General features: G+C 37.3%; 2 protein-coding genes across 2 annotated transcripts in view; one reads left to right on the forward strand and one right to left on the reverse strand.

The window, feature by feature from the left end:
• The first annotated feature begins 255 nt into the window (after nucleotides 1-255).
• Nucleotides 256-24,569, forward strand: part of gpr61 (G protein-coupled receptor 61) — a 54,062-nt gene continuing 29,748 nt past the window's right edge. Inside the window, exon 1 of the mRNA XM_067393803.1 lies at nucleotides 256-277. The gene's annotated coding sequence lies outside the window, so the exon portion shown is untranslated. The remainder of the gene's footprint in view (nucleotides 278-24,569) is intronic.
• amigo1 (adhesion molecule with Ig-like domain 1) lies at nucleotides 3,475-5,572 on the reverse strand. Its single transcript, XM_067393802.1, has one exon. It carries the CDS (start codon nucleotides 5,570-5,572, stop codon nucleotides 4,091-4,093), a length of 1,482 nt encoding a protein of 493 aa, XP_067249903.1. The 3' UTR covers nucleotides 3,475-4,090.

The raw sequence follows: 24,569 nt of genomic DNA on the forward strand, positions 1-24,569 counted from the left end.
TTTATCTTGGCATTGTTAAATAGCAAGAGTTCAGTACATGGAAATGATATACAGTGAGTCTCAAACTCCATTGTTTCCTCATTTTTATATAAATCTCATTTGTTTAAAAGATCTCCGAAGAACAGGCGAATCTCAACATAACATGTTACGTAACAGTCGGGGTGTACGCCCCCAATCTTTGCATAATGCCAGCCCACATTTCCAATATTATTACAAGCATTAGACAAGGGCAGCCAGTATTAACGTCTGGATGTGCAGAGCTGAATCATCAGACTAGGTAAGCAAGCAAGAACAATAGTGAAAAATGGCAGATGGAGTGATAATAACTGACATAACATGATATTTTAGTGATATTTGTAAATTGTCTTTCTAAATGTTTCGGTAGCATGTTGCTAATGTACTGTTAAATGTGGTTAAAGTTACCATCGGTTATTACTGTATTCACGGAGACAAGAGCCGTCGCTATTTTCATTTTTAAACACTTGCAGTCTGTATAATTCATAAACACAACTTCATTCTTTATAAATCTCTCCAACAGTGTAGCATTAGCCGTTAGCCACGGAGCACCATCAAACTCATTCAAAATCAGAAGTAAACAATATAACAGTATACAATACTCACATAATCCGACGCATGCATGCACGACGAACACTTTGTAAAGATCCATTTTGAGGGTTATATTAGCTGTGTAAATTTTGTTTAGGGACTGTTTAAGGCAAGCGCAAGCTCTTTGGGCGTGGACCACGGGATTTAAAGGAGCCGCAGCATAAAATCGGCGCGTTTATAATGATGCCCCAAAATAGGCAGTTAAAAAAATGAATTAAAAAAAATCTATGGGGTATTTTGATCTGAAACTTCATAGACACATTCAGGGGACACCTTAGAGTCCCTTTGATTAGAGTCACCTTTAAGAGTCTACATGTTAGCATAGCACTTGATCTAGTCTCTAGTACCAAGAGTGCGGAGCTTAAAGCCTGTTCGCACAGAGAATGATAACTATATTAGTGTCCACCCCAACGGATTCTGATTGGTTGTCAATGTTTTTATTGTTCATCAAATCGAAAATATCTGAAAGTGATTCCAACAATATCATTCCTCTGAGTCATTATTGTTGAGGTCTGGACTCCAGTATTCTCAAAGAATTAGAATGACTATTAAAACTATATAGTTATCGTACTTGGTGTGAACAGTACTAAAGTTAATATTGCATTATCTTGACATTCTGAGAGGCTGCTAGTCAACATGAAATCAAAATTCACCCCTTTTCTTTCTTAACGCACTTTTTTTTGTTTTATTTTGAATGATTTGTTGGTTATTTCAAGGAAAAAACTCATTGCTCTAACTTGACCTTCCTCTGAAGCAACTTTTTCATGGATGTCACATGGGTTATAACAGCCACTTTTCACAATCCAATCAATTTCTCACCCTAAGTAGTTTTTTCTTGTTGAATATCATGTTTCAATTGGAAATACAACTGATTACAAAAGTCAAACGGGTTGAGAACGGCAATTCACGCTGACTTTAGAAATTTAAACAATGAATGCAACAATGAATGTAAAGTTTTGGTACTTCATACAGTCTGTGAGGCTTCATAAGATTTAATTTACAGACACTAAAAAAAATCTCAGTATGTGCCTAAATAACAACATATATTAGACAAATAGATGATCAGATTTCAAAATACATGACAGAAAAAAAAACCTTTACAGTCCGTGTCATTAAAATAGGTTTACCAATATCCTATAGTCACAAGTGGAATCTAGACAACTGTATAGGGACAACAATACACAAAAGAACAAGGAATTCAGTCTCTTTGGAACCTCAATAGGGGAAAAAGGCTACCTAAAATGACACAATCTCATAAACACTGTAAAAACAAACACTGTTTACACATAGAAAAAGCACAGATGTACTGTCAAATGCTGAGTAATGAACAGTGGTCTTTCACAAGAACTCTGCTCGTAGCGAAATAGCCAAGGACACACTTCAGAAGAACACACACATGACGGGGCGAAAAGCTGCTGGATGTGGTTTTAGGGGGAGCACTTGGCTTTTCTTTCTCTTTGCAAGCAGACCACAGAGATCTCAGGCCTCCTCCCACAGTGCTCGTGATGGTAAGGCCTTTCCCTCCCCTCAACACTAATTTTGGATTGCAGCTGGAGAGACGAGTAAGAGAGACCGCAACTGTCCGTGACTGCAGTCTGCCATAGCTGCTATTATCTGTCATTCCCTCTCCCTGAGATAATACTGTTTGTGAGTTCATCCACCTATCAAACATTTAATAGCTTCACCCACTCCCTTGCTCGCAAAACAGGATGTAATTACGATGTTACTAGGGAAAGAGGTCGGAGGAAACTAAGATTGCTCCTGCTGAACCCAACCAGACCCTGTTGTAAATATGTGGTTATGGTTAACACATGAGATTTGACTGATTTCTTTCAAGGAACAGAAGAATGGAAGCGGAATTCCTAGAATTAAGGGTTCTAGATATTGTGTACACAGCGCTGGACGTTCTAAATCCACGTATGATTCTCTCATTTCCTCTGTGGCATCATTGCCTACATCCCTGTGTTCTAGAACAGCCTTATCATGGCTTTCAAGTCCACCAGGACAATAATGTTGTTATAGAAATGAGTATTGTTGATATATGATTGGAATGGATCTACACACATTTTCCTTGAGCACAGCAGGCAAGCTTTATGCATTACATTATGAGTCATTCATAGCATTCTCATTTAGATACCTATGGCATTGTTTATTCAAATATAATATCGGTCTTTGAGAGATCGCTGCTATATGCCTGCAGTAATCACCAGAACATGAGGGGGATTGACTGATCAACGCGTTTTGACCTGAGTTCAACCTTGATTTGAATTAATTCAGAAAACGTATTTAAATTATAATGGTTTGAGCTATAAAAAAAAATAATAATAATGGAGAAAAAAATTTCCTCAGCCTTTGGCTTTTATGTGATTAAGATTACACCAGCGCTTCAAGGGCTCAAAAAAAAAAAAAAAAAAAAAAAAAAATGACATCCATTCTGACAATGGATGAGTCAACCACCACAAGTGCAAATGAACGCAGAGTGAGAAGAGGTCTGAGTGTCCGAAACTGTATTGGCTGATCAATCCAGGCTCAAATCATTATAGCTTTAGAGATGAGAATGCAAGCAGATGGGACACACCATTCTATTAAAAGATTGCATTATATGTCATTCTCTGGGTGTCATGACAGATTCTGCATTTTTAAGCAAGAGTTAGCCAAAATTACAATCTTTTGGTGCTGTGTTTACATATAGTTTGATATAGATGGAACTCTGTGTAAAGTTACAATTTTGTGATTGGAATCAAGCATTTAAATGTAAAGACAATTATATATATCTATCTAATGAAATTGGACGGAAAGAGTCTAGATTCAACCAGCCAATCCAGTTTGACAAGGATTTTATTTTTCCATAGCCATTTATCAGTAATTGGTAATTATATAAGCATCATCATAATATGGGTGTTACAGTCACTCAGTTCACTGTTCAACTCTTTCATTCACACAAAAAAACTAGCAATGTGCCATAGAGACAAATACTTTTCCATCATTTTCTTGTGAACGATGTACTATCCCCCTGCAATGACCAACGGCATATGGCTTTACATAAAGTGGTAAGGTCGGTCAGTTAGCATAAAGGTGGTAAATATGATTAGCTACAAGGGCTTCAGTCTATGCTATATTCTTCTTAACATTAGCAGTCTGCAAAGCTCATGCTTATGATGTGATTATATAGTGGATGTATTAATGTTTCTCAACCAAGCTTCCTAGCTTGATCATTGAGAAATTGCAGATTGCATGTGATGTTTACCCAGACTACCTCTAGTCACACTTAGTCGGCCTAAACTCACATCTAAACACTCCAAGTTTAGATTCCACTAATATGGCAAGACCTTTTCACAGTATATACTTAAGTGCTACAGATTAAAATGCTGGAAAGGTTTTGCAGAAACAGCCAAACACTGAGGATGGCAAACTGTACTTCAGTCTCTTTGTCCGAGAAAGTCACAACAATGAACTGTCTCCAGCCAAAAATACACATCCTCCCTCAGACTACAATGGGAGTATCAGAAAAGACAGAACTAATTGAGTCTGCCACTGATTTCTTCCGCTTTCCTTTTCCCTGCATGGCCTCCTCATCTACTTCTTCCTCTCCATTAGGATTCACTTTTCCGTTCTGTCCCTGCAGGTCCTTGGGGTCTATGAAGGCCACGTGCCTGTTGAGCTCTGCTTTGGTTGCCATATCGTCGTGCGTTGGGGTGGCGCTGAGCATGGAGGAGTGGATGCTGTCTTCGTGATGGTTCTTCGATTTGCCCTGGTCGGGACAGCAGAAGCAGCGACAGGGCGTCAGGTATAGATAGATAAGGACCAGGACCACGCTAGCCAGGCAACCCACCAAGGTGGTGTAAGCCGTGTTGAGGGAGTCGCCATTGCCATTGAGGGTAAAGTTGTGGACTTTGACCACCACGTAGAGCGTTTCGTTGAGGTATTCACTCACGGCGAAGCAAGTGTACACACCTGAGTCCTCAGGTCGGATTGATTTAATCTTAAGGCTGCCATTTGGGAGAACCTCAACACTGTGGTTATTGTCAGGAGATAACAAGATGTTTCCGGGTAGCATCCATGTCTTTAACATGTCCCGATGCCGGGTGTCACAGCTAAGGGTGAGTGTCTGGTCCAAATAAGCTTCTTCGTCAGTTTCTTTAAACGTGCTGCAATTCATATGAGTGTTGAGATCATACAAACGCAGCACCCGTTTATCCGGGCCGGGATGCACACAGGTGTGGTCGTCCTTGAAGTCTAGAGCCGAATTGAGTCGTCGGATATACCAGTGAGCCATCAAACTGTACAGCTCACAGTCGCAGATGAGGGAGTTGTTGTGGAAGTACAGTCCGTTCTTGATCCAGGCCGGCAGTGCCTGGAGGTCATGAATGGGGAGAACTTTGATCCGATTGGAAGACAAGTCCAACAGGCTCAGCTTGTCCAGTCGGCTCTTGTCCTTGAGGAGCTCCAGGGGGAAGCGGGACACCAGGTTCTGGCTCAGGTAGAGCTTCTGCAGGCTGTTGAGGCCCGTGAAGGCCGTGCGGTCGATCTGCGAGATGTGATTGTTGTAGAGCAGCAAAACCTCCAGATCTGTCAGTGGCTCGAAAATGAACTCGTCTAGCTGTCGCAGATTATTTGACGACAGATCCAAGAAGCGCAGTTGCTTTACGAAAACGAACGCCTCCGAAGAGAGGAACGACAAACCGTTGTGGCTGAGCAAGAGGTTGTGGAGTTTGGGGAGTTTGTGCTTGGTCCATTGTGCGCGTAGTCCGGTTATCACATTGAAACTAATGTCAAGCACAGCTGTGTAGTTAGGCAGGTCGGATGGAACCATCGTCAGGTTCATCTTGGAGCAGCTGACAATGTTACTGGCGCATATGCACATTTTGTGACAATTCAGTGTCGATCCTTGGGTCCTGGGGATCAGTGCAAGAATAAAGGACAAGCAGACAGCCCGCCTAATGCACCACTTGATGGAAGGGGGCATTTCTGACATGCAGTTAGAATGTGGATGTTGCATAAGTCAGAAAATCCTCTTCAATAATGTGGCTGTTTAAATCCTTTCCACACTGTTTGGAGGAACAGCCTGTGGGACTGATGAGGCAAATTTAGAGCTGTAAGACAAAAAAGAAACAAGAGTGTTTATGTACTTTAAAAAAAAAAAAAAAACACAGAATTGCCTCAAAATGTTAACCTGTTCAGACCCAGTACCCATTTCAATTTAGTGTTTTTTCTTTTTTCGTCATTTAGTAATCAAATCAAAGATTCTAATTTATTTGTATTTTAAAACTAGCATTATTAAATAAGACTTTTACTAATTTACACTGATTTCTTTTATTTGATGTCCGTTAATGTCTAATATATACATAAATGTATACGTCTAATCTTAACCAAAATTGATTCAGATTATCTGCAGACCATGCCTGATAAATTATCAAATGGATAGTTTGTATTCAAAAACATTAGCCTGTAAAAAAAGCAACAGACGTAAGCTACTGAATTACACTGCTTATGACTGACATTCGACTTGTATGTCTCTCTGGAAACACGCCAAAGTTGTGGGTGGTGTGGCACTCTGAGCTGGTCACCGAAAAGGTGCAGGTTTGAGAGGATGATCCAAGGGATCGTCCATGTAACATACTTGGCCATGTAAGTGACATTTAGTGTTTCTTTGCTTGTTATTTTATCATCTTGCACAGATCAGTGTGTTTACTGTTATATTTTATCTTCATGTGCTTCCAGCAATGAAATTCAAAATCAAAATTAAGTTTCCTATATATATATATATATATATATATATATAAATCGATTTTTATACAGTTTTGAATGTCAATCTTAACTGCTCGGCCAATAAAAGTCACTTTGGATTTTAATAGGCAAATAGTTAAGAGTCAATGATTGGATCATTATTGCAGTGATTATTATATTTTTAGCATGTTATATTTTGGCAACAGTTCTTCTAACCCTAATTGATGGAGTGTGTTGCTTTTCATTTCTTAAACAACCATGTAGTGAAGACACATTATGGCCATATTATAGGATGACAATGTCAGGCTCAAATCATGAAAGAATGATTGGGAGGGAGCATGAAGAATCATTTCTGAGTCCACCTCTTAATTTCATTGAAAGCCTTTGGGATGTGCTGGAGGAGACTTTACAGAGTGCTCACCTCTTGCATTGTCAATACAAGATCTTGACCAAAAATTGATGCACCTCTTTTCTGATTTTCTAATTATTTCCATCAAGAGGTGCATTAATTTTTGGTCAAGATCTTGTATTGACAATGCAAGAGTCAGAGTCTCTATAAAAGTGCCAATTTGTGTGTGAAAATGATTCTTCATGCTCCCTCCCAAACATTATTTCACAATTGTTTAAGTAATAAAAATATGCATTCCATCAGTTAGGGTTAGAAAAATTGTTGCCAAACATATAATATGCTAGAAACATAATAATCACTGCAATAAAGATCCAATCATAGACTCTTAAGCATTTGCCTATTTAATCCAAACAGGGTTAGTGTGTTTAATACAGGCCAAATTATTTTGTTTTACAGGCCAATGAATTTGTTTTCAAATATAACCTGATCCCTGAGCCTTTCAGAACTATGTCCAACATATCCATTAAAAATTAACTACCAAAGATGCATTATCATTATCTCTCTTTTCTTCTTCTTCTTTTTAAACTTGGCTTTTAGAACATGTTATCTGGTAAAAGCTTGTCATTAGCTGCTCCAAGCTGGCAGAGCGTCTTGGACCAGCAACAAACCAGCTACCATCTGGTCAAGGTGGTCAAATTAGTGCTTTTTACATGGTGGCTCGTCAACGAGCTAGCTTGCCACATTTAATATACAACAACTAGAAACCACTATGGATTTTCCAACAAGGTTTTTACACAGAAATAAAGCACGGTCTTGTTTTGTGTTCCTCGGAATATAATTAGGATCTGAACGGGTTAAGGTAACATGAATGAAGGTGAACACAGTATTGTCAGGACAAGCGCGCGCTCAACCTAATGCATGCGCATAGGTTTACAAACAAGCTCTGACCTATTCATTCAGTACATGGCGCACATGGCGGAACAACAATGGATCTGTGATTTATTCATTTTATTCAAATTTTTTATTTGATTAGGCCTACATCTGTCATGCCCGTAAAAAACTAATTTGACAAACGCTCCCAGGCAAAACTCATTGTAAGTGTTAAGATCTCTGTTATGGCCTCTACGGACTCAACATGGTGTAGCATTGCACCATTTAGCCTTCCATATGCATACAGTCACCGGTTATTTTAATGGGATACAAAAAAAAAAAAAAATACACAGTACAAAAAAAACCCTGCATACATATATTACCTGCATACTGTTGTGCCTAAAAATGTAATTTCAAAGAAAAAAATCTAAAAAATAAAAAAATCATCAGAGTGACACGTCTTTCCCATTTAAAGAAAAGAAAAACGGAAACGACGAGGAAGAGGTGTAGTCTTCAGAGAGACTGAAAATAAAATGTTTCCAGCTCGGACGAAGAGCGAAATATGATGGCAGACCCACTGATAGAAAATAACATGGGCAAGAATAAGATTACGTAAAGAAATAGACTCACTTAACGCCATATCTCAGTACTAACCTTGAGATGTATCACCGCAAAGACACATGAATCCCTTTAGAAAGTCCATTTCCTAAGGAGCGCCAGAGCTTTTCTTTGATGCAGTGTGCCTGAACGGGTGTAAATAAGCCCGCCGCAGCGCACACACCTCTGATCCTCAGCAGCAGCATCTCTTCATGGGCGCATGAGCAGACCTGCACACACACACACACACACACACACTACGGCTCCTACTGGAGCACTTGAGTCTGTGTCCGCATAGGCGAAGCATCCACGCTCCATCTTTCAGGCTCACTGGCGGCGTGTTCTCGTTGAGTTACATCCTACTTAATTGCAACATTACTTTTTTCAGGTGAATGAGCACATGTATTTTATGAAAGAATTACGTCTTTTCTTTAATAAAAAAAAAATAAAAATAGGCCTATTATTCCTGGTCAAAATCGTAACCGGCGGGAAACAACAACAACAACAACAACAAAAAAAATTAAATCAGTTAAATATTTTTCAGTTAGTCAACGAGAGCCTAGGAAATCTGCAAATCTGTATGTAGCATTATGTCCTATGTATACTGTATGTTGGAAAATCCAGTTTATAGTGGTAGCTGGTTAAACAGCAAATGACTGGCTTACACCAGCTAATGACCAGCTTATACCAGCTAAATGCCACCTTCCATGTTCTAAAACACAGTAGCATCTTAAAATGGATTTTCTAACAGGCATTAGGCAGTTGCAGGGGAAAGAAAATGATAATCAACATTTTTTCTTTATACGTTTGTTTAATGTACGCTAAAATTGTATTAGCCTATATTATTATTAATATTGGAGCTTTTAAATATGATAGTAAAAGATAGATATCAAAAGAAATTTGTCACTTATAACAAACATCAAGCAATAATCTCTTATGCAAGTATGTAATTCTCTTCCATGAAAAGCAGGAGAGTAGGCGACAGGCTGACACTGATGCTCCTGCAGGTTTGTAATTGCACTCTTGCATACGTAATTGAATTAGTCCGGTCTTTAATTAATTGCCTTTCTCCTTTTGTCTTACAGAATTTCTCTCAAAACAACTTCCCATGAATAAAAGTCTCTGAATCCATCATGTTAACTAAAAATGCCAGAAATAAATAATTCCACAACTTCCCAGAATAGAGCCGCGGTGACTAATTTGCTAGACACATCTTACTGATATCTGATACTGATATTTTAGCTTTTTTAGCTGATACTGAGATCACTTGTCTTCTCTGCTGACATGTTCTGTATGAGTTTATGTCTGTATAATGACACTGGTTGATTTGGTGGAGGGTTATTGTGTCCAATTGGATGACAGTGTGTTGGCAAAATTCATGTTCTTGCAATAACCATTGACAGTGAAGACCTGTAAAACAGCATCAGACTCTTTTTTTGGTCACTCTTTTCTCTCTGTTTCTCTCTCCAGTTGGAGCTTTTGAACTGTTCCATAAATCTCAGTGCCGGAGAACAAAGGTGATCACAGTAGGTGGGCTGGAGATGTTGCAGCACTAAAGGATGAATCCATATAATCCTCAATAAATCTATCTCCCATTATCTAAACCTTCTCAAAGGTACAAAGATTTATTAGCAAGATTATGTGTTTTGCTTCACATTAAAGGATTGTAGAGTCTATACTGATTATAACAGAGTTAGAGTAAGCCAAATTACACAAACCAGATTCCAAAAAAGTTGGGACACTGTACAAATTGTGAATAAAAAAGGAATGCAATAATTTACAAATCTCATAAACTTATATTTTATTCACAATAGAATATAGATAACATATCAAATGTTGAAAGTGAGACATTTTGAAATGTCATGCCAAATATTGGCTCATTTTGGATTTCATGAGAGCTACACATTCCAAAAAAGTTGGGACAGGTAGCAATAAGAGGCCGGAAAAGTTAAATGTACATATAAGGAACAGCTGGAGGACCAATTTGCAAATTATTAGGTCAATTGGCAACATGATTGGGTATAAAAAGAGCCTCTCAGAGTGGTAGTGTCTCTCAGAAGACAAGATGGGCAGAGGATCACCAATTCCCCCAATGCTGTGGTGAAGAATAGTGGAGCAATATCAGAAAGGAGTTTCTCAGAGAAAAACTGCAAAAAGTTTGAAGTTATCATCATCTACAGTGCATAATATCATCCAAAGATTCAGAGAATCTGGAACAATCTCTGTGCGTAAGGGTCAAGGCCGGAAAACCATACTGGATGCCCGTGATCTTCGGGCCCTTAGACAGCACTGCATCACATATAGGAATGCTACTGTAAAGGAAATCACAACATGGGCTCAGGAATACTTCCAGAAAACATTATCGGTGAACACAATCCACCGTGCCATTCACCGTTGCTGGCCAAAACTCTATAGGTCAAAAAAGAAGCCATATCTAAACATCCAGAAGCGCAGGCGTTTTCTCTGGGCCAAGGCTCATTTAAAATAGACTGTGGCAAAGTGGAAAACTGTTCTGTGGTCAGACAAATCAAAATTTGAAGTTCTTTTTGGAAAACTGGGACGCCGTGTCATCCGGACTAAAGAGGACAAGGACAACCCAAGTTGTTATCAGCGCTCAATTCAGAAGCCTGCATCTCTGATGGTATGGGGTTGCATGAGTGCATGTGGCATGAGCAGCTTACACATCTGGAAAGGCACCATCAATGCTGAAAGGTATATCCATGTTCTAGAACAACATATGCCCCCATTCAGACGTCGTCTCTTTCAGGGAAGACCTTGCATTCTCCAATATGACAATGCAGGACCATATACTGCATCAATTACAACATCATGGCTGCATAGAAGAAGGATCCGGGTACTTAAATGGCCAGCCTGCAGTCCAGATCTTTCACCCATAGAAAACATTTGGCGCATCATAAAGAGGAAGATGCAACAAAAAAGACCAAAGACAGTTGAGCAACTAGAAGCCTGTATTAGACAAAATGGGAAAACATTCCTATTCCTAAACTTGAGTAACTTGTCTCCTCAGTCCCCAGACGTTTGCAGATTGTTATAAAATGAAGAGGGGATGCCACACAGTGGTAAACATGGCCTTGTCCCAACTTTTTGAGATGTGTTGATGCCATGAAATTTAAAATGAACTTATTTTTCCTTTAAAATGATATATTTTCTCAGTTTAAACATTTGATATGTTATCTATGTTGTATTCTGAATAAAATATCGAAATTTGAAACTTCCACATCATTGCATTCTGTTTTTATTCACAATTTGTAGTGTCCCAACTTTTTTGGAATCCGGTTTGTACATGCATCAGGTGAACAGAACACAAAAGGAGATATTTTGAAAATGCCTTTTTTTGTCCATACAATGAACGTTAATGGGGTCCAAAGTTCTTTTGGACCCCACTGACATTCACTATAGACCAAAAACTAAGACATTTTCAAAATATCTCTTGTGTGTTCTGTTCACCTTATGCACATATAATTTGGCCTACGCTAACTCCTGTTTTCAGTTATAATGAGTGCTCGATGTGGGCTGGTTTCCCAGACAGCACCATAGTGTGGCCCAGATCCGGCCCGCATCTGGTACATGTGGATTACACGCGGACCTGATGTCGGCTGGATCTGGGCAGACAGGGATGCGATTTCTCTATTTTTACCTTCAGTATACTGCCAGTTTTCCTTGCGTACCAGCACTTCCGACAAGTTGCACATACGGAAGCCCGCTGCACCCTCCCTTCCCCAGTAACGCGTTTTTAATTGAGTATCGGGAGTACCGGCACTTTTATTTTTCCACTTCAAGCACTGGTTATAATCAATACAGACTCCATAATCCTTTAATGAGAAGAATAATCATGTTGTTTCGGACCCCATTGACTTTCACTATACGGGCAAAAACATTTGCAAATGATGATGTACACACAATTTTCCATTTTTATAGAACTGTCATTTTAATAACCTAAATAAAATGAATGAAGAAACATGGAAAAATATAATGGAGATTTAATATGTTTCCTGAACCCAAGACTATGACAGACCAAAAACACACAATCATTATGTCTGTTAGCTGTTACTTGGGACTTAAAGACCAGGGTTGAGTGCAAGGGAAAACTGCCAGCAGGATACATCTTAAATTATTATCACTGCTGAAGTGTGAACAACCAACAAGATAAATTTGGATGCCAAACAAAAACCATACATGGACATAGACAGACAGGAGCCCCTCATGTTGTCTGGGAAGGAATTGAACTACGAAATATATGAAGGTGATGCTGCACAGATCCACAAGCATCCACAGGCTTCAGATTGGGCCTGAGATTGAGCCTCCATTAGCCTCCTCATTAGTCCATATGAACTGAAGAATTCTGTGTGTTTTTGCTGTCACTTTCTTGCGTAATTAACCATAGTAAAATATCTAGCAGGCGCCAACAGTCCAGTGTGTTTGTGCTCAGAATCATTAATGTTCAATTGGACTCCTGCTCCTGCTGTGGAGGGAACAGTGTTGCCTGGCAACTGTTGTGGTTTTACATGAGCCGTGGCGGTTGGGATGCCCACCCTCTGATTGTTGTTGGGATATCTGCTTAGCCGGGGTTTACCAGGAAGGAAGACAACAGATATAGTGAGAAAGAAAGCAAAAAAAGAAAAAAAATATAAAGAAAAACTGCCCTTGACATTGCAAGTCACAATAAAGGATGCTCACCATTTGATTATAAATTAGCCTTTATATATATCGAACTGAGAGAGATTGTCTTTCCTTTTCTGTTCTTGCTCTCCAACAGTTACTCATCCCTCTAACAATAGCTTGCAATGCTAAGTAGACAAATTGACCCTGTGTTGTCTCCACAATGGTAAACAGAGCTATAGTCAATGTCTGTGCCCCACCTGGCCAACACATGCAGATGGTAAACACATACTTTGGTCCCCAGCAGGTGCATTTGATATCAGTCATTATATAGAAGCAGCCAAACCTGAGTGTGAAAGGGTCAGTAAAAGAGATAAATGATATGTTTAAGCATGCTAAAAGCTAAAAACATGCCAAACCAAAAAGTGGAATAATGAAAAGTAGTCATTACTCCAGTCTTCAGTGTCACATGATCCTTCAGAAATCATAATATGCTGATTTGGTGTGATTATTATCAATAGTGACAACACCTGTGCTGCTTAATATTTTTATGGAAATTGTGATACTTTTTTTTTCAGGATTTTGATGAATAGAAAATAAAAAAATAAAAAAACACTGTAAAAAATGATCGTGATTTTAGTGGTAAAAGACTAAAAATGCTATGGTGAAAAACAGTTAATTGGTTAACAGAAAGTTTCCTTACTATATATAGTGAATAACTGTAATAGATCTAACTGTACATTTAATGTTACAGTAAAATACCGTTAAACTTACAGTTTTCGGAAATGAAAAAGAACAAGTCATTCAATAATTTACAGTAAAAAAAAGGTAAATTGACTTTCCCAGAATTCCCTGCGTGACACTTCAAGTTATCAACTTCAATTAATATAATATCAGTTAATGAAATACGGTATTTTACTGTATATTTAATTTAAATCCATAAAATATAAGACGTTGCTACTGTACTTTTATGGTAAATATCCGCTTATCACAGCTGCCGTTTTTTTACCGCATATTTAAAGTTTTTTTTTTTTTTTTTTTTATAGTGAACATCATTTAATTGAAATAGAAATCTTTTATAAAATTATGAATGTCTTTACTGCCACTTTAGATAAATTTAATGTGTCTTTGCTGAATAAAATTACTTTCTGACCCCAAACTTTTGAACGGTATGTTTATTAGACATTCTCTGAAAATAAAGTCTATATTATCTTAAAAATTAGTAGTAAGTAAATCTTGTTTACCGGATGTTTTATTAATTATTGATATCATTGAGCATTTTTTGGAAAAAACCTTTTGCAGTATAAAGAAATGTCAATTATTAAGACGAAAAGATAATTAATTCATGATTTCTTCATGAGCAAATATATATTTATGTTAAATGAGCTTGTTACTTTCCAGCAAGAGTCAAGGCTGAACAACAACAGTCAAGGCAATGTGAATATTACATAACTTCTAAATACACCAGACAATTGCTGGTTATTTATAACATAACGAGGGTAACAATAGAGGAGCAGGTGTTTTATTCATGGGGGCAGTTCCCCTTCCGCAGTATTTTCTTCCAGCTTCCAGGGGGAGAGCTCAAGTCAATAAGCTAAATGATCCAGAATTATCTGTTGCTTTGGTATAACTGCAGGGATTTTGTCTTTCTTTAGTGGATTTGCACTCTTTTATGCTTGTGGCTTTGCCAGCTCCTCTAAGAGGTATTCGCTTAGGGCCTGTCTTACACAAGATCTTTTTAAATCCGTGGCTTCATGGTGGTTCAAAGTGCACTTAAGAACCCAAGGAGCAGCTAATGCTTAATGGCTTGTGAGCATTTTATGTGCATATAGCACTTTCTCTTCATCTTCCTCAGAATTCACTGCTTATTGATGGAAAACTTGGAGACTGCAATGATCAATGAGTTTGTCCCAAGATGAATTTGTCATATGACATATGCATCCACAACTTATTATATTCCAAGTGTTAATGCAGAAGGCTACGTCAATGATTACTCTGATTTTGCTGTTGTTTTCCGGATCAACGGCACTATGAGGGCTCATTAGTCAGCACAGACAGGAAGTCGCCCCCATCCTCAGCTAATAACTAAGATTTGTTAAAGCAGCTGGAGAGATTTTGCACCTGCTTTTTGGACCTAGTTGTTATCACTGGTAAGAGACTGTCCCTCTGCCTGAATACACTGCTTCAAAGACACTCTGCCAAAAGATTTTTACTGAGAGAGGCACACTGCTAGACTTAGTTCACTCTCCCACTCATCTCTTGTTCAGTCAGTGGTTGCACTGCAAGCATTTGTGAAAATAAACATTTCCCTTAATGAGTCTCAGGCTAACGCTCTCTAGGTCAGCATGAAGAGCATATTTCTGAGCCAAAGCTTTTGTTTTTAGTTTTTATGATAAATTATAGCACAGAAAGTTGGCAGACAAGTGTAGCATTGGAATTCTGGGTACAGTAAGGAGCCATTCAAATAGAACGCCATCTTTAAGGATATAAATGTTCCATTGGCTTTTGGATCATTTCAGAAAATAAGCTCTGTGACCGACAAAAGTTTATGGCCCGGATTCACAGACAGGGCTTAGCCTAAACCAGGATTAGGCCTTAGTTCATTTAGGGCATTTAAGTAGCTTTTATAAACTTTCATGAGAAAAAAACATTATTGGTGTGAGACAAAACAATAACACTGACATATTTTAAGATATAAACTTCATTCTTTGTAAATCTCTCCAACAGTGTAGCATTAGCCGTTAGCCACAGAGCATAGCCTCAAACTCATTCAGAATCAAATGTAAACATCAAAATAAACACTGTACTTATGCGATTAGACATGCTGCATGACGAACACTTTGTAAAGATCCATTTTGAGGGTTATATTAGCTGTTTGAACTTTTTTTATGTTGTTTAAGGCAAGCGCGAGCTCTTGGGGCGTGGAGCACAAGATTTAAAGGGCCACACACCCTAAATCGGCTCATTTCTAATTATGCCCAAAAATAGGCAGTTAAAAAAATAAATTAAAAAAATCTATGGGGTATTTTGAGCTGAAACTTCACAGACAAATTCAGGGGACACCTTAGACTTATATTACGTCTTGTAAAAAAAAAGTTCTAGGGCACCTTTAAGCCTTGTCTGTGAAACTGGGGGAATGATTCTTACAAGCTTTGTTCATCATGATACTCTTCTCGAATGAATACAACTTTTATGAATTTTGAAGCAAAAGCTTAAAAAAATTACAAGGAGGTATTATTACTGATGTATTTGATGTCAATAAAACATGAAAATATCTTGAACTTGTGTTTACCACAGACCTTATTTCAAGCATTTAACCGAAAACCCTCTTGACTACAGGACGATGGAATCGGAAGTGCTAAAATGCTAACTCGTTTCTGAGTTTTGGCCTATGAAAATGCATCATCCCTGCAGCACTCTATTGCTAAGCACTTGCTAGCCCTGCCCCCTGTTTCTTCTGATTGGTCCAGTGATTTGACTGAGGCTGGGCTTACCGTTCTGCGACATTTGGTGCTTGCAGTCTGCAAAAGCCATTGTCATGTAGTTTATTTAATAGTTTCAAATATTGTGATTATGAAAGCAGAATTGCCTCCTGGTCTGAGATACATGAGATATTACAGGAAAGGAAATACATTTGCTCATGGCAGGAGATTTATGAGCCATTTCAGGCCACAAAACCACATAATTTTTCTCCAGTATAGCAGCATCCAATCAGGCTAATGTAATAACCCAGCCATCTATCCTCAGATGCCATCTGCAGGATGATATTTGGAAGAATGTCAGTAACCAAACAGATCTCGTCCCCCATTGACTACTATAGTAGGAAAAATAAATATATAGATCTTATTTGGTTACTGACATTCTTCCAAATCTTCCTTTGTGTTCAAAGAAATTCATGCAGGCTTGGAACTACTTGAGGGTGAATAAATGATGACAAAATTTTCATTTTTGGGTGAACTATCCCTTTAAGGTTCTATATTGAACCTTTTCTTCTAAGAATGTAGGGCTGCGCCCGAAATCGCATACTCTATACTCTAATAAGTAGGTACTTAAAGAAGCAATTACTTCATGACCGCTAAAAAAGTAAGTTCTATATAGTATGAATGTGTGTAGTATGAATGTAATCCGGACATACTACTTTTTGCCTACTCTTTTATTAGTATTGTGAATTCGGACATACTTTTGCCACATACTGTTTCACACATACTATATAGGGAAGTATGCAACTTTGGATGCAGTCTAGGTCTTTACAAATTTAAAAAGAGTTTAACCCTTGTGTGGTGTTCGGGTCATCCGAAAAATGCTAGTTAATGTTAACTAGCTTTGGACTGAAGCTTCATGACCTTGTTCACACAGGGTGTAACTACTTCTCAATTTTTTTTTTATAATTTTCATACTTTTTTTTTTTTTTTTTTTTTTTTTTTTTTTACCTTGTCACATTTGTGGTGTTCCCACTCAAAAATGACCGGCTTACAAAAAATTACTTATAAATCTCTCATTATGCTATATTAGCACCAAATATTGGATTAAATCTTTTTTTAAACTTGTTTTCTTTCATTTAGGACTGGTTTCGTATTTCTTTTTGCATCTGATTAATCGTAAGCCTCATTTATCTGAGAGTAGGCACCTCAGTTTTTGAGTGAAAAAAGTTTTTTTGTGGAAAATTTTGTCAATTTTACAAAAAATATGAAAAAAAAAATTGCATTGTTTATCACACTGGTGTGCTTTAATGTTTAAGCAGGAAATGTGTTTTGGAATGTTTTTATTTTGGTTTTTATTTATTACAAAAAAGGCATAAAGTCACACTTGTGGTGTTTCCGGCCAAAAATGACCAGCCTACAAAAATAGCTTATAAATCACTTGTTACAGTATTTTATCACAAAATAGTGAATTCAATATTTTTTGTCAACTTGTTTTCTTTAAATTAGGATTTGTATTTATTTTTGAAACTGAATGATCATAGGCCTCGTTGATCTGAGCTTATATTAGTCAAAAATGACCGCCCATTGAAAATGAATGGGGGAGTCAAAAATGGGTGAGCAAAAATAAATACAAACCTGTCTTAACTGAAAGAAAAAAGGTGACAAAAAGACTGAATCCTATATTTGGTAATAAAATAGCATAACAAGTGATTTATAAGTTATCTTTCTGCAGGCAGGTCATTTTTGACTGGGAACACCAGTGTGACTTTGTGCCATTTTGTAATAAATAAAAACATAATAAAATCATTTCAAAACAAATTTCCTGTTTTAACATTAAAGCACACTAGTGTGATAAACACACTTTTCATATTTTGTGCAAAATTGACAAAATTATCCACAAAAAACACTTTTTCACTCAAAAACTGAGGTACATAAGCTCAGATAAATAAGGCCTTCGATCGATCCATTCCAAAAATAAACACAAAACCTGTCCTAATTGAAAGAAAACGAGCTGACAAAAAGATTAAATCCAATGTTTGGTGATAAGGTAGCATAATGAGAGATTTATAAGCAATTTTTTGCAGGCCGGTCATTTTTGACCGGGAACACCACGAGGATGATAGGGTTTTCAACACCGCACAAGAGTTAAATATTAAAAATAAAAAAAATGAAAAATCTCATCAGGCCAGTGACCAAATCCTACCATCCAAATACAAACTTGTCAAAAAAGTGTAAAATTGCTATATCTCTGAGCACAATATTAAGAACTCTGACCATCATAATGTCATATTTTCATTAAAATATTCCTGACGTGGCATTTGCAGGAATGAATGAATGAATGAATGAATGAATGAATGAATGAATGAATGAATGAATGAATGAAATTTAGAGAGACTTGGGAAAATGAAGTCAGTATATAAAAAAAAAAAACTAGCAAAAATGGTCACATAACACATGAACGTTGTTTTGTAATATGCAGATGCATCTGCACATAAGCAGGCTCACCTGTGTTTAAATGACCCCTCTGTGAGGGCAGCAGGTGTCTTATTTAACAGAGGTTCAAACCAATAACAGAGTGACACTGTGTCCTGGTGGTTTAATTCAATGGAGGATCAAATGTCCTGTTTCCTGCCTGTGTTTTTCTTGGACTGCGGTCTTTATTTATTTATCACTAGGCTTGAATAATGAAAAATAGGTAAGTCACTGCAGCAAATGCGCCCAGGGAACATGAAACAGCAGGGCGTGTCTCCAAGTGCAGGACATCCCATCCTTCACCCTGCGCATTGGGTTTATAGTGACTGCAGAGGCAACAGAATCAGTGAAGAATCATGTCTTGGTGTCATTTGATTCGGTACATGTCTGCATGCGTGTTGAAATGTTTACCCTGGAAGATCCTGCTTCTTATCGCCATGTTCGAAATAAAAACACCTTTGTGTTTTAAACCACAGCATCCATAGTGAGAGTTTCTCTGAAATAAGATATAGACCAGATTCAGTCATATGAATGGCATATAAAGAAAACTGAATAGAAAAAGACATGGCATTTTGGTGGATTTAGGTGGTTCAGCTAGAATTTATTCAATCATTTTTACCCCCCACCCCCCCAGTAACCCTTATATCCCTGTCTATCTGCCCACATTTTAATTTTCATTCTGATCTTTCTCTTGCTGACAATAGCAGATGGTCGCCTGCCAAAAGTTGCATGTTCTTAAGAAGCGACCCAGATGATTTTCTCCTGCTGTGATCCGTGACTGTAGACTCCACCCCCTCACATAATGACTAGTTTGATTATGCAATGTCTGTGTCCACTAATGCCAATGAGAAAGAGTAGAACTGTGTTACTCTGACTAAGAGAGTATATGCTAATGTGCATCTGCATATATGAGAGAGAATTAGCCCTCTATATTTCTGTACCTTCCCAGCATGCATTTCTCTCAAGCATGACATTCAGCTGGCTGCAAGTTTGTGATGACTGAGGATCACAGCCAACACATTATTGATTATTGTGCAATAAACCGCCAAGTGTTCTGACTGATGGCTAAGATTCCTGTGGATTTACAAGATAATTATCCCTCTAATTGCAGGATTAATGGAGCCCATTGTGCAGATGCAGAACTTATGTGTCATTAACGAACATGTGGCGCTGTTGAGAGAAACCCAACAATGAAATTTCCCATCAATAGACCTGAGATGCTGTATTTAATTTGACACAAATTGAAACAGTGAGGGACAGACTTACAGGTTTTCAAAATGTTGTATTGTAAAGCCAATAGGTTATGTCTAATTTGAATTGCAATTAATCGTTTGACAGCACAATTATTAATATAATTCTTTGTTTGTGTAAAATAAAATGACTCTTTAATTATATAGTTCCTTTGGTTATAAAGTGAAGCTGACCTGCAAAGTCTCCATTGGGCTCTTTTGAAGGACAAATGAATGATTGTACCTCTAAAAATGGTCTAAAAGCAGAGAGATCTTAACTTAAGAGTCCCTTCAGATCAAGCTCCATGTGATGGGCACAATGTGTCCCTGAAGGCCCTGGCAACTATGAGCTTATGTAATCAGAACACAGACTGTGCTGTAATGTATTTATTCAGTCGCAATACCTCCACATAATCATTCAGCAGAAGCTGCAGATTTGGGAAGCAGTCCATTTTTCATACGCTTCGGTTTACACTTATAATAAGTGAAATGTCTCTTTCACTCTCTTGTACTCTGGGAACAGTATTTCTCTCTTTTTTTTTTTTTTTTTTAACAAGTATACATGTATACTCATGAAAAAGGTACATTAAACTCAATATGATCTACAGTTTTTTTGTCAGATATTTTTTTTTGCAAAAAAAAAAAAAAAAAAAAACTACAATGGTGATAGAAAGGGTGGATAATAGTAAAGAAAGTTGTTGCAAACAAGTGTATCTGCTGCCTGTAACAGGAACAAATCAGCTTGAACAAAATGTTACAAAAACAAAGTTCTCTCTTTGTTTATTTTCATAGAGAAATTAAGCATGATTCTTCCTGTCAGTCCCACTCAGTTATATTACACTGATTTGTTTCACGGTGTTAAGTAAAGCTCTTATTCAGCTGTAGTAATCTTGTGCCTTGTGGTGAGATTTAAGGGCTTTAGTGACATCCTTTCTCCCATATTAATCTTTGTCATTCTGTGCTATACAGCCACCTAATACAGAAGCAGATTCTTAGAGGCAGAAAAGGTTTTGTTTCTTTCCTTATTGTGGTCTGTTAGCATATTCAAATCTTCTAGGAATGTTTGCTTCCTATATATTCTTGATATACTGTATTATCTCAATTATTGAGCTGTAAATCATATAGACAAAAATGTAACCACAGATGTAGATAAAGAGCTGTTTAAATATTTTGAACACAACAGAAATTACTTAGTGCTACTTTAATTAATCATTAAACAACTGCAGTTAGTTATTGTATGTGCTGACAAATAAAAAGTAGGCCTAGTCTTCAAATCAATTCAACCTTTTAGTATTTTCAGTCATTAGATGTATTATATTTAAACCCCTCACAGACATCATGATTTCAGGTCATTTGATTTTGATATGGCATAAAGCGGTGATATGATATCTAATAAGTGGGTGAGATGTTCATTTACTTTTTTAATTCGTCTTCCCATCAACGCCATCATTTTGTTCTTTCAGACAGATTCGCGAACGCGCACGAAAACAAGAGGCGGGATTTATTGCACGAACCAATCGTATCCAATCATTTTCGTGGAGGCACTGCATCCCTTGACTCCTCGGAGGAAACGCTCCTACATACATAGTATAATATTATAGAATTAAACTAAATTATCACACAATTTACAGTTATATCAATAGTGGTTGTTCACTTTCACACATTCAAATCTAACCCGTTGTTGTTAAAAAAAATAAAAATACTGAAAGTAAGGGTGGGAACCAATGAGATTTGTGAGCTATTTCTTCTGCCCCGCCTTCATTTCCTTATATGGTGTCTCACTTCACGTAAACGTAACCAGTTCTGGCGCTCCACATAAAAACTCAATTTTGAGTAAACAACGACTTAATTTTCGGTCTGTTTTTATTTCACATAAAATTATCGTACGACTTATCGTATGACGCACACGAGAATCACATTTATCTTTTTTCTTTTCTTTTTTTTGGGGGGAGATAGACACGAACGTCCTCCATCGCCTCAGCGATGAAGTCATTCGTTTTGAAGCAACGTCAGGGTGAGTAACGTTAAATGAAAGGATTATTCGAGGCAGTTTTTCCAATATTTGCATGTTTTGTCTTTATTTATAAGTATGTTTTTATTATTAATAATTTTTAAGAAATAAGATAGAGTATCCATGAGCAATATAAAGTAATCAATCTTAGACCAGAGAATTGGATGTGACTGGCCGTTTGTTCAGAGAGGAAAAAGCTGGTCAACATGCTTGCTGTAGTAATGTTTATAATAAGTGATATTAATATATAAATGTTAATATAAAGTGAAAACACACAGGTGCACATATGGACTCACTTTGAGGAATGAGATTAAGGATTGTGATTAAGGAGTGTGTGCATTCCTGTGTTTAAACCTGTGCATGTATGGATTTGTGCATATGACTAAGGGTCAAAGGTTTTCTTTTCATGCTTTCATGAATGTAAAATCAGCTCTCTTTCTATGAAATGCTTTCCCTGACTAATGCTTCACCTCTGATTTCTTTTCTGAATGCTGTCTATTTTAAACGTTTGAACATTTATTTTTAAAGGATACTTTTGTATAATTTGCATCATTAGAGTAAATTAAACGGTTTTCTTTTTGTAAATTCTGCGAATAATTTTAATTGCTGGTGTACAATTTAGTCACACAATGGCTGTATAAATCTTGTCATAGCCTATTGAATAGTAATATTGCACTGTCAAAATACCTTCAATCATAAAAGTAAATGTGTTGTATGGTGTGGAAGGCCTTTCTTTACCACTGCCTGCAAGGTGAAATGATAATGCTTACTACACAACACCTCACAATAACTTCACGATTCAGGTAATGTAATGCAGCAGGCCTGTCATAGACTGCCAATAGCAGTCTTTGTGTTGAAGGCTCTGTTCAACAAGCCTGCAGTCAAGCCGACAATTCATTGCTTTAACCGTGAGTTCAGTGCATGATAATAACCTCCCTCCTGCTTACTAAAATCCTCCTCTGTAGTCTCAAACTCTTGATTTTTCATGTGGTATTGAATATCAACCTTTTGGTTTTCTGTTATAATAAGAAATTATTGATCCCTGGAGGGAAATCGAGCAGCTGTGCCATGATAAGTTGATAGATTTGACAAATTTAGTTGACAATTTAACTTTATATATTACGGATTCCACAAAAATATTAAGCAGCACAAAGGTTCAAAATGTATAATAATTAGGGGGGGGAAAAAAAGAATGATTTCTGAAGGATCATGTGACACTGAAGAATGAATGACTCACATGAATAAATTCTATTTAATTCATTTTTTTTTTTTTTTTTTTTTTGGTGCTGGGCACAGTGTTGGGCTTATAAATAAATGTTTGGCACTTTGCAAGGCTGTAACCATATAGGACTTAATTAGACCTTGTACTCTGTGGTGATTATGGCCTGAAAAATCCTGATATTTTCAGGCATAAATGGCATCCTGAAAATGGGCCCTAAACAGCTCATTAGTCAAAGGAAGCCTAGACTAACAGGATGAAACACCTTGCAATATTCCGGAAGGGGTCATGCCCTGCTGCAGTGCGCAGTTAAATCACTTGGGATCCCATAACTCTGCACCAAGGACACTGCAGCCATACAAAACACAAGAACAGTCAGAAAGGACACAATTACTGCTTTTTCTGAAGCACTACCGCATAACATATAACTAATAAAAAATGACTTTGCTTTGAGTACGTTTCAGTCTAAAATATCTTGTCTATGTCTAGCCTTTTTGATTAGTAGACCAGAACAATCTTTTGATTAATATTTTAAATCAAATACATTTGTTTACAGCACAGATTATGTCTTACAAACCGCAATACTGGAGAAGGAAATGCGTTTCAGTTATAGGTATGCTTTATTCAGGTCCATCTAAATAATTTGGATTACAGTTCTTCAGTTTTCCTGTGTTGGCTGGGGCGCTTTAGTATGCTATGCAATATCCACGACCCTTAGCATGCTGTAAACATGGGCGCCCCCTAGAGAAAATTTGAGCAGTACAGGCAGCTAGAGAAGTGCACAGTCATCCAAGAAGAGCAGTCTGTGAGAACTGGTCACTGTGTAGCACTAGACTAAATTCAGTCATTTTGGTAACCTGATCGTACCCTCAGGTAGGGATTAAAGAGGAAGCAGCCCAGGTTGAGGAATTATCACACTATAAAACAGACCATATTCTGTAGCTCTTCTTGTCTGTCATCTCTCTCCAAAGTCTCAGCAAACATTTCCCATCGTACTCATCTTACAGGGCTTTGGTTAGGGACTAAAAGCATTGAAACACAGCCGATGTAAACACAATGGCTAATGATATTACTGCTCATTTTCTCTCCATTACAGTCAGAATGTAAGATGAGCTCTTTTCTTTCTGCAATGCTCAAATTTAGGCCACTGGAATATCTTGTTTTCGATTCATTCATTGATTTATTGTATTCAATTCAAAGACTGTGATCTCATGCCATCATGCCAAGGTGAACTGCTCATGATCTGTGGCTCTAAAGGTGGTTGTACATTTACATAACTGTCTTTATCAATTTCATTCCAATCATTCCTGCTATGCAGTACACATCGTCCCCATACATTACTGTTCTAAAGTTTGGGGTCATTAAAATGTTTTTTTATTTTATTTTATTTTATTATTATTAAAGAAATTAATACTTGTGCATTAAATGCATCACAATATTACTGTGG

The sequence above is a fragment of the Chanodichthys erythropterus genome, chromosome 9 (assembly GCF_024489055.1).
Source record: "Chanodichthys erythropterus isolate Z2021 chromosome 9, ASM2448905v1, whole genome shotgun sequence".
Lineage (NCBI taxonomy): Eukaryota > Metazoa > Chordata > Actinopteri > Cypriniformes > Xenocyprididae > Chanodichthys > Chanodichthys erythropterus.